The sequence below is a fragment of the Paralichthys olivaceus genome, chromosome 4 (assembly GCF_024713975.1).
Source record: "Paralichthys olivaceus isolate ysfri-2021 chromosome 4, ASM2471397v2, whole genome shotgun sequence".
In the NCBI taxonomy this organism is placed as follows: Eukaryota; Metazoa; Chordata; class Actinopteri; order Pleuronectiformes; family Paralichthyidae; genus Paralichthys; species Paralichthys olivaceus.
Window position 1 is genome coordinate 18354928 of NC_091096.1, and position 11170 is coordinate 18366097.

The window sequence follows — 11170 nt, forward strand, 5'->3', positions numbered from 1 at the left end:
TTATAATAAAATAAAAAATTAAATTTAAAGTTCACCTTGTTTCTGTGTCAGGGATGTCGCTGTTTATCAGGGCTGTGGTCACCTGCTGCAGGGTTTCCAGTACTTCATCACATCCTACCAGAATCTTAGTTGCCAGGGACAGTATGCTACTTTGCAGCTCCTGAGGACAACACACAGAATAGGAAAACACTTACGTAACCCTGCTTCAGTAACCATAAGTAGAAATATTAGGAAATAACACATCTTAAGTCAGTTAACACTGTTAACTGATTTCTTTAAAACTGCAGTAGGCACAAATTATTAAGCTGTGCTGTAAACAAGAATTTATTTCTTGTTGCTCTGTTCCACCGACAAACACCCGAACAAACTCCATGTGCATAGAGGTAGGGGTATTTAAAGGGGATGTTTACCTGTACCTTCATTGTTTCCCCTTGTAGGGAGCTGTCACTGTCGTCATTATCATCTGGACGGATTAGAATGGTGTTACTGAGGAGGTGGTTCTGAACAGCCATGAGGTAGCGCAGACTAGGTGAGACCACCTAAGGAGAAAGGGATACCATCTCAAGTTGCTGTCTCAGAAAACATGTGATCTTGGTCAGTAAGTGTTTCTGAGCAGATATTCATACTGGTACAGTGGAGAGTAGCTTCTGGAAGTCATCTCGGGCGACTGTCTGACATTTGGTAATGAGGAGGCAGGATTCCCGCACTACAGTCTTGAGGATACAGTGCAGCAGCTCATCACTCAATCTGAAAAAGAAAGAGATTTCTACCCTTTAAAAACAAGAAAATACCCAAAAGGAGCTAACTTAGGTTTGTAAACTAGGACATGATATCGCTGGAACAGTGTTGCCACTTACCTGTAGTGGTCGTCTTCTTCACTCCCAAATCTATTCTTTTGCAGCTGGTCTGCCAAATTGGTGAGGATGACATCCCGAAGCTGAGACAGGCCAGTGTTTCTTTCACCTGGGTATCACGTACAAACACACACAATATGGGATGTATTGCCACAAAACAACAAAGGTGCCAGTTTTATTCTAATGAGCATGTTCAATAATCACCTTCAGTTAGTACAAGTTTCAGTAGTTTGTTGAGTTCAGCCTCCCCATGATACAAAGTATTCAGGCCTGAGCTGCAGTGACAGAGGAAGTAAAAAGAGATATAAGGTTAATTTAAATATAAATTGGACACTGATTCCACAAAACAACATGTTAACTGATTTGTATGTGTAGTATATTGTGTTGAATTTGAGAATGATCACTTACCTGATGGCCATGCACACCTCTCTCTGAATCTCTGCTCCTATCTGATCCACTGGAGCCATGAGTAGCTGCCACAGGAGGAGGCCGGAGCGGCGCACACTCTCCCTATTCTGCTCCGACTGAGGATTGAAAAACCTAAACACCACCTGGAGAAGAGAGTGGAAAAAAAAATAGATCAATAAAAAAACCACCAAAAATACAGCGTCATTTCTGCAAAAACATCCCAAGATGCACCTTACCTGGAACACCACCAAGATGCACCGGATGATGCAGGTATCGCCGTTGACCATGGCCTTCTCCATGATGTCACAGATGCTGCTGAAGTGACGAGCCTCGATGGGATGTTGTTTACCCAGTAAGGCTCCCAGAGGCAAGCTGTTGCTGCTGGCTGCCAGCAGGTTGAGCTGGTGGATACACATAGCACCTACGTGATGAAGTAGCTGGTTGATCACCTCACCAGTGGCCACAGTTTCCTCTGTGAAAAGACAGGTGTTGCAGATTGGCAAACTTTTAATTTAATTGAATTAACAGAAAGGATGTAACTTGTGATTTCAGTGCAGTTTGTGTCTACCTTTGGGTTCTTTGATGACATGGCTGACACCAAGCCTATGGCACACATGATGGAAGGCTTGGTTCCCAGGGTTGCACCACTGATCTATGTAATCACTGGAGCAGGTCCAGATTAGGTTGTTCAGTGCATCGTAACATGCTCCTATGACATGAAAGATCACATTTTTAAATGTTAATTAAGCTGGCAAAGCACTGTGTGACCATCTTCTGTGAGTATTAAATATACGAAGTTGAGCTCACCTAGCCCTGCCACCTGGGCTCCCCTGCCGAGAGAACTGCCAGGGGCATCAATGAGGTCTGCGCGGCTGCTGAACTGACCGTCAGCCAGGTTAAACACCAGGCTGGAGGCTAAAACTGAACAAAAAAAGAACAATTATGTTGACTGTATAAATCCATAACTGAATTCAACATGGTCTCTATTTAAATGTTATCTGTGCTCAAATGTAATGTAACATAGCTGCTGTACCTACCATTCCTCCTGATTTAGGACCTCAAGTTTTAAATAAATATATATAGAATATTTGTTATCTGCTGAAACATGATGTAAAATGTTTGTTGTTTATTACTTTTCTGGAGTCTTAAGAATAAAGGAAAATCACAAGATAACTGTCTATTGTCTATTATGGGGAAAAAATAACACAATGAGGTTTTAGCCTTGTCTGTGTGTGCTCTTACTTTTGAGAGAGGACAGGCTGCTGGTACCTCCAAATAGGGAGCGTGTGGCAGAGCTCCCAGATACACCCGGAGGGGAGACCAGCATCACAAGATAGGTTCCACACACATACATCGGGGTCTTCCTCAGAGTCTTCAAAGGGAGTCCGCAGCTGGTGTTGACAGCTATGAAAGAGGTGAGCAAAAAGCTTTTTAATATATTCTCTGATACAATTTTTTTTTATATACGATTTGATTTTAACATTGAAAAACGTTTTGTTGATGAATTACCCGACTGTTCCTCTTTGACAGTGTTGGTAATTGCAGAGCCTGTGAGAGCAGCCAATGTGGCAGAATGGGAGGCCCGGAAGCGTGACATTCGACTCAAGAGAAGTTCATTCAAGCACTTGGAAGACTCGCCTTCTTTGCGAGTAAGAATAACTCTCTCCTGCAAGATGTCTGCGACACATAATCCTGTCTGTGTCTGCACCATTCATAGGGAAAACAAAAACAAAAAAAAATGCTATCAGATACATAGTGAATACAGCGGAATCTACTGTATATACCAGGGGATAAAGTACTCACAGACAAGTGAAAGACATCCATGAAGACAGAGTGGCCTTTCTGCGTCTTCTCGTTGAGACTGGCAGGAGACCAGACCCAGTACAGGTAGGTTCCATCTGAGCAGAGGTGCAACGTGGTCATGCTGCTTCCCACAGGAAAGTGATGGGCTGGCATGGGCACAATCTGGCACACCTAAAAATGACAGTGAACATTAACCCAAGCTATGGCCACACACAACAACTGAGCTGGTTGGATTTTAATGGCCACATTTGCACAGAATATAGATTTTATCTAGTGCCTGTCTCTGTATGAATTCATTTCTGAATCCATTACAATTCCTCAACCTGCCTCATCATCTCTTGTATTTGATTTGCATCATTATTGAATCCTGAATACAAAAAAGCTTCCCAGATGTGAACCTTGCTTGTATGTCACTGTGAAATGTTTACTTGCCCCCTTTTATAGAGCTGAGTTCTCCTTTAAATGAACTGTCAAGGTGAATGCAAAAATAACAGTGTCCCCTTTATGTTGGACCACTTTTTGATCCACTTTAAGAAGACTGATTTTGGTAATTTAAAGAAAACTTTATATGAAAACGCCCTAAATGATAACTACATCTATTATTTTCTGTAGGTTGTGAACAGATCTGTAGGATTTACAATGTTAAATGCACTCAATGAGTGCATCACAAAAAAATGGAATAATAGAACAGTACCTGGAGAGTGAAGGGGTCAATGACCTGGCACAGCTGATGAGGCTTGGCATCGAAGGAGGAGGGACGGTGGAGGAGGCGACCGCTGCTGAACACCACCCAGCCGGGCTCCAACTCTTCATTTCGACAGTACACAAAACCTCTACACAAACACAGAGCATGCATTTCATTCGTTAGTGTGGATGTTTTAATTATTCTACTTTTACCTTGAAAGATCCAGAAGAGACACCTGGGTGTGATTAATTTAAAGACATAATTATCTCCAAATACACAACAAATATGTATTAACTGCAATTTGACATATGTTTGAAAGTCTCCATAGAATGATTTAAACTTTTGGTTTACTCGACTGAGTGCTGACTACAAGGAACTGACAGCACATCCCTTTTATAATCAACCAAGTCAATCACAGATGGTTATAGAGGATGTGACGTGTACTGCAGATATTGGTTTACAAATGTCCAGGAAATAACGTAGCACCACTGTTGCTTGGGATGGGGTAAGTGATCAGGGATATTTTTAATGTTTCACTCCCTCTTTCTGTCTATCTCTCACACTGTTGTCTGAATGCTACAGATGAAGAAAGGCAGGAGGGGAAGAGTATCATGTTACCTCAGTGTCCCATGTAAACCAGAGCCCAGCTTGCTGAGTCCTCTCCCAGAGGAGTTAGTGGTATACAGATAGAGCCCGTCTGTGGCGAGACAGCGCCCCAGGTCAGTGTCTGCGATTAACAGGCACACAAAAAATAAGATTTAGTAGGAGGTTATTAACAGACACATGACACTGAAATGAACAGTATGGGGAAGTATCATCAGAAGAGTGGACGAATCCTGGCTGGAAAAACAAGGGGGAGGCATCTCATTGTTTTGTTTACTTATTGAATTTGAGAATTGTGATGCCTTTAGAGATCTGGATAGGTTAAATACTGATCGAGTAACAGGTTAGCTTATCATATGCAAATAATGCAACTTGCTTTATGGCAGATTAGGCCATATAAGGACATATGCCCCGATCGCCTCCGTCACTCTACAAGGTCAGCTTATCGATTGCTGGAGAGTGAGTCTTCACTTTCCACTCCTCTGCTTTATCCCCTGAATTCTCTACGTCACAACTCCTGTCTTTAGTTTCAGCTCAAGCCCGAATGTCTCCACAGCATCTATGTTTATACAGTGGGATGAGGCCTTAATGAACCCAGCGCTCTACAGCCTTTTTTTTTGCTGGCCTTTCAGACACTTAATGCATTTCGATGGCAAGTGTGATAGTCTTCAACACAATCTGCAAGTCAGAAAACTACATATGCGCAAGTCATTATAGTCAATGACAAAACTGGATCTACTATTCATACTCATATTCAATCTGGTTTTCCAAAAGTAATTGTTTACCTTTGCTCTCTGCTCCTCCAGCAGAGTTATCAGGAGTGGGCAGCATGTCCTCAAAACCCCAGGACACACTGTGTTTGCCCCCCAGGAGGCAGGATGGAGAGCCTGGGCCTCCTTCCAGGAGCAAAAGTCTGACGCAGGAGAAACACAAAGGTGGTCACAAGTTGGAAAAGTAGCTAATAATTAGATTTCAGATGAAGCTAAGTAATGCCCTCACCTGTACAGGACATCGGACACCGGGAGCTGGCCCAGATCAGTTTGTTTCTGTAGCAGGTGAACTGTGTGAATAAAGGTCTTCAGAGATCCCCTAGAAAATAGTTTGGCAGATTAGTCAGGAGGCTTCAGCATGAGGCACAAGCAAAAGCTCATTGTTAAGTATTTCTGGAGCTTGAAGTGGAATAAAAGTTGGATGATATTATGGAGAGGATCTGATGTAATGTGCTGAGAATTAATACACATACTTCTTTGAATTTGGACTAAAGAACGCCAGAGATATTATTTTACAATGCGACTATCTGCAGGGTGTAATGAGCAACTGTCTTCAGTTCGTGCAGGGTTCGTTTACTGCTTCTCCTCTTTTAAGACTGTAACTATTAACTGAACACATGAAAGTAATGTTAAATTCAGGGAGAGGATCTATGCAAACAGTAAGCATTCACTGTGTCTGTAGCATTGGAAAACAGCCCAGACAGGGCATCTAAATAAAAAGGAAGGGTAGATAACATGGTGAAACAGATTCCAATGTCTACGGTGATAACACATTTTTAGAGTCGCTTGTATAAGTTAACATCAAATGTGTATTGCAGCAGGGGGGTTATAAGCTAAAGAACTTGACAATCATTTTATAATGTTGCTTGGAGACTGGGGTGATCCACGAAAATCCTACAATGTTCTGCGGTACAATGTGTACGTTCGATTCAGGATTTAAATGTTCCGCAGGCAACAGACAAAATAAATGTGTCAGCCTTTTGTCAATGTTCCCCCTTTACTCCTCACTTTGTAAACATCAACAGCTGATTTCAATGCACATGGATATGCAGTCTATTTGCTCAGTGGATTTACAAATCGACCCCACCAGAGGCGAGGGGGGGAGTTAAGCTGATAGCTCTTTAATTAGCTCCCACCGTTGGTGAAAAAGCACCAGGGCTGGATGGTTCCCCACAACAAAGGGCTCTCAGCCTCTGATACTGAACAAAGAGTGGAGAGTTCTGGTTTTGACAAGTCAAGATCATTTGTCACCAACAGAAGCCAGAGATCAGGCACGAAAAACAAGTACATTGTGCTCTGCTGTGGGCTCAGTGCCAAACACAAGATACATCAAAACAACTTGCGCATTTAACTTCTTATTACTGGGGTGTTTTTTATTTGAGCAAATGACAAGGCAAATACCGTCACCCCATCCTGTGCTCATACACACAGTGCATAGGGCCCTGTCTTTCGAAACAAGCCCTGATAATCCCTGATTGATTTCACCAACTGTGGCTGAAACTACAGCAGATCAGACGAAAACAAGCTCCACTTACTAACACTAGTTTCAGAACATCAGAATATGATAATGACACTGAGCTGACAGCAGGAAAGTGTGTTTGCAGCTACAGGTTTAAGATAAGAATATATGTATACGGCATGAGCATTCATGCTGCACTGAAGATAGAGAAGAGAAAAACTAATCAGTTTGTCAGTTATGTGCTTATTTGAATTATGGATGGGAGGAAGAAACTGAATCACTTGTAGACTTGTGTTTTCACTAATAACTCCTTGACACCAAGATTAAAGGGTTTACAGAGAGCCAACAAATGAATCATAATAATTGTGATGGTGGGACAATAAGCAAAGGAAGTAAGATCTCACCTAGCACAAGCAAGTGCCACAAGTGCAGCAGCAGCATTTTCCCTCTGTCTGTGTGTGTAGAGGATCTGCATCTGAGCCTGCCCCTGCTGCTGACTTGACTCCTGGGCACCATCTTCCAGCCAGGAGCAGAGCAGCCCCTCCAGACCATTGAGGCAGTCAGCCGGCTCTTTGCTGAGACTGAGTGGCTGGCAGTCCCGGAGGCAGGCCAGCAGTACCTCTGCCGTGACACCGCAGAGTGCTGGGTCACTGCGGGTCTGGGACTGCAAGAGGGGGAAGACCAGCAGCAGACCAACACGCGAGGTGAAGGGCGCCTGCTCGGGTTGCTGTAGCAGACCTTGTCTCTTGAGCAAGGCCAAGGTCTCCTCATCAGCCCCTCCGGTCCCCTCTCGCTCCTGCTGCTCCTCCAGGGCCAGCTGCCGCTGTGCACCCCACAGGCCACGCAGAGCGTTGAGCCGATACTCCAGCAGGCGTGCGTATGCATTGCTCTGATTCCCACAGACAGCGCGTAGACGCTCAGCTAGCTCCACCGGGTTCTTTGTCTCAAATGTTAGAATCTGGAGTGAAGGACAGAGAATGAGGCGAAGAAGAGGAGACGAGTGAAAGAATTATGATAACAGTAGTTAAAGTGTGGCCATTTTTCTGAAGCTTGATAAATAAACAAAAGACAGAATAAAAAGTTATTTCCTGGCCTGGTCTGGCTAGAGACTAATTAACTTTTCCAATGCAAAGGGAACATTCATTTACAAAACATACATTTTCTGAATCTGAATCAGAGGAAAAGCACACTGGTGGAGAATTTCAATTACACAGACATGAACTGAATTTGGGTTTGTGAGAGGCATTTCCAAAATGTCACAAAAAGACATACAGTATACATATACATATATATATATCTTGTCTTTATCCATAGTCTATGAGCTCACACAGCATGACAATACAAACCGTCTTTAAATGTTTACGTTGTAGGTTAATATGGAGTCAAGATCTTCGTTTAAAACTACATTATTTCTAGTATGCCTATGAATTACTGGTTTGATTTACAGTATTTTATGCAGTGTAACTATGAATCCACTGAACATATCCACCGTTAAACCCACCGTTTCTGTGGACTATGAAATAATGGTTATAGATAACAATGCACATTTGGGGTAGCCTATCACCAGTGAAACAATGTGCATCATGTGCACTTAAGCAGCATTTCTACTATTGATTACACTCTGTGGCCCACGAACCATGGGCTAGGAAAAAAAATCCATTATACCATTTAGCAGGCACAACTTGTATTGATTCAATTTCAGAAATGCTACTAGTGTTACAGTAACACTCCTTAACTGGATGCTGGGCCTTCTCCACCTTGCTCTGCTAAACACTGCTGCAAGTGGATAAAAATAGTCAGCATCAGTACACCTACGAAAACAGCACTGAATGACCCAGTCAGTCTTAAGGCTGGACAGGAGGAATTAAATGTAGAAATTCAGACTCTTACAAGTCTCACCCACATGCATGTAACCATTTTTATTTTATTATCTTTGGGATCTGATAGACATTATCATGTGAATAATGAATAACGTATGTAGTAATCATGCTTTATATTCAACAATATGTATTATTGATACCTAAAAATGTCATGATATATAAGGACTGTACAGATTATGATTATGTAACATGTAATTTGGACTTAATTAGGCAGCACTGTGTTTGGTACAACTTCATAAGCTGGGTTGGTCACTGTAGTTCAGCTGTGGAGCTTAACAGACTGCCAAAGTTTGAGGGTTCAAATTTGAACTTTCACTGTCACTAATGAACCAGTTGTTGCAGATACTGTATATAGGCAGTTAAACAACAGGAAAGGAGCCATCAGCAGATCTTCTCCAACACTAATCTAATAACATAATAGATACCAGATTATGGTACTAATACCACCAAATACAATGTGGTTTTGTGGAGGAAGGCAGCTAACAACTGCTCATTTATAGCACCAATTACATACTTGGTCAAGAGGTTAGAACAGAGGAGGTTATGTCATAGTAATAGACCCAGTCGCAATGACCACACTCTTGTAAAGACTACATCGAGCAGGCAGTGTCTGTTAATGAGCACAAAAGCCGTAAACCAATCTCAGCACAGTTTTTATGTAAAATAAAAACACTTCCCACTATGAAGTGTGGAACTGCACCTCCTCCCATCCTACAGCCATTAGAATATTAATATGGAAACTATCCATTGAGGACACTACACCTGACGCTAATTGAAGACAGTTGACGTTATTTGGTGATGCTGTCGTTACAGGTTTATGTAATAGATGTGTACAAACACTTGCTTTATAAAATACTGGTCTGTTCTCTGCTGTTAGAGCATGCAAAAAGAATGTTTACAGTTTGATGCTACTTGAGTAGTCGCCTGCATAGAGAAGCTGCTGCACTTGCAACACTAATAAAGTTGTGCAACTTGACACCTGAGGTAGAGGTTGTTCATGCAAGCTAGTGCAACACCTCAGGTACAAAAAAGAATCATTTGAATAGAATATTAGATTGATAACGAACCATAGCTTCCCTTGAACTTGTCAAAAGAAGGGATAATGGAATCATATACTAAGTAAATGTATGCTTCTTTAATTAGATTGAAGTCAATTCAATTACATGACTCATAATAAGAGTTTCCAGGAAACAAGGTGACATCAGTGTATAACAGCAGATCGGTGACAAGCCAGGCAGTCAACTTGCAAACGTGAGCGCGACCTTCGTGCCTGATGGTTTGCAGCAGCAGACACTGAAAAAACACATTTACATTCAAAAGACACTGGAACACACAGCTACCACAGCAACGAGCGTGTGTCTCTGTGTATTAAACCTTTGTGTGTGTATGAGTTTGAGCGAGAGATGGATTTCACCCACCTCCTGCTCGGTGTCCCCCTGCTCCGACACTCCGATTTCACTGGGCAGTTCGGCCAAGTCCGTGACCCGAATGAGTCCGTCGTGGAGGAAAATCGTCTCCTCCTTCACCGAAAGCCACTGGGACGAATCCACGGCCCCGGAGCCCATCGCTCTCCCCTCCGACAGTGATGCCAAAGGGGTCGAACATTAAAAATTCAGTGACGGGAGTGACAGAAACGCCCTAGCTAGCCTGCTAGCGAGCTACAATAACATAACAGTCGATTCCGTCTCCGTGCTAACTGTCAGTTGTGTTTGCCGGTGGTGTGCTAACGGGGCGGGGAAGCTATCACACGACAGCCGTGCAGTGAGCAGGCAGCGGCGGCGGCTCCGCTTCACATAATATCGCTGCTCGTGTCGTGCTAACAGCGGCTGCTAGCTGTCTGGCTGGGTTAGCTTGGAGCTAACTCACCGTACGGGCTCGTTATAACGTTACCGAGCAGAGTGGGCGTGACACCCGCGCTGAATCCGCTGTCGCGCCGCTTCGTCGGGTTGCTCGGGAGGAGGAGGGCAGCCGGAGCGAGCCCGTATCGCGGCGAGGAGCTGCGGGCAGACGGCTCGGCTCACGGTCCCGCCGCTGTGTCAGTGGCTGGAGCAGATAATGTAAGTCTCCCAGCTGTCAGCGCGACGCCATGTTTCCAAGGCCAACGAGCCGCTCCCAGCATGCACCGCGGGGCCAGGATGAAAGCTGTCAAAAATTCATGAGTTCATTGTGGAGATCACAGAAGTGATCACTGAACAATGAGTAAAACACTATGGTTAGCTCAGAGGATTTCTTTTATAGTTTATTTTTACTGTATATACTTACTGTATTTATATCATTTAATTTATTTATCTATACATCACACCCACAGAATGTCAGATCACAAGAGAATGATAAGTTTCAGCTAAATAAACTCAGCTGCTGATATTTATATGTGTTTGATTTGAGCTGTCCCTTTTTATCATGTTTAATCCACTTTAAGGTCACAGTGATGGTCTGTATCTAAGCTACTTGGCTAATATGACATTACATTGTTTTAAGAGATAAGAGCTAAACTTGAATTGTACTTAATAGAGTGCATTCTGCCAAGGTGCTACAGTCCCCTAATGAAAACACATTTATATTCACAAGAACCAGATCTTTCTTTGCATCAAATTTCACACACACATGAATATCAGTCCCCTGAATATGATTGATTTAATTCATCAAGATCCCCGAATTCAATGAAAGCAACAGAAGATTTGTGGTAATCTGTCCAGTAGTTTTTCTTC

The 11170-nt window shown here is 42.9% G+C and overlaps 1 protein-coding gene across 2 annotated transcripts in view; it reads right to left on the reverse strand.

Annotated features, from left to right (window-relative positions):
• Positions 1-10580, reverse strand: part of LOC109633801 (probable E3 ubiquitin-protein ligase HECTD4) — a 32530-nt gene extending 21950 nt beyond the window's left edge. The window contains exons 1-18 of one of the 2 annotated variants that reach the window (XM_020093895.2): positions 9881-10580; positions 6987-7540; positions 5353-5442; positions 5139-5266; positions 4369-4477; positions 3760-3898; positions 3066-3236; positions 2772-2964; positions 2505-2666; positions 2070-2183; positions 1831-1971; positions 1499-1734; positions 1263-1405; positions 1059-1129; positions 858-963; positions 627-747; positions 411-539; positions 36-160 (exon numbers count right to left, since the gene is read on the reverse strand). In XM_020093895.2, the coding sequence (XP_019949454.2) occupies positions 36-160; positions 411-539; positions 627-747; positions 858-963; positions 1059-1129; positions 1263-1405; positions 1499-1734; positions 1831-1971; positions 2070-2183; positions 2505-2666; positions 2772-2964; positions 3066-3236; positions 3760-3898; positions 4369-4477; positions 5139-5266; positions 5353-5442; positions 6987-7540; positions 9881-10027 (2879 nt within the window). In that variant the 5' untranslated portion in view covers positions 10028-10580. The remainder of the gene's footprint in view (positions 1-35; positions 161-410; positions 540-626; positions 748-857; positions 964-1058; positions 1130-1262; positions 1406-1498; positions 1735-1830; positions 1972-2069; positions 2184-2504; positions 2667-2771; positions 2965-3065; positions 3237-3759; positions 3899-4368; positions 4478-5138; positions 5267-5352; positions 5443-6986; positions 7541-9880) is intronic. The other variant, XM_020093896.2, reaches the window with a different exon arrangement.
• Positions 10581-11170: the final 590 nt, after the last annotated feature.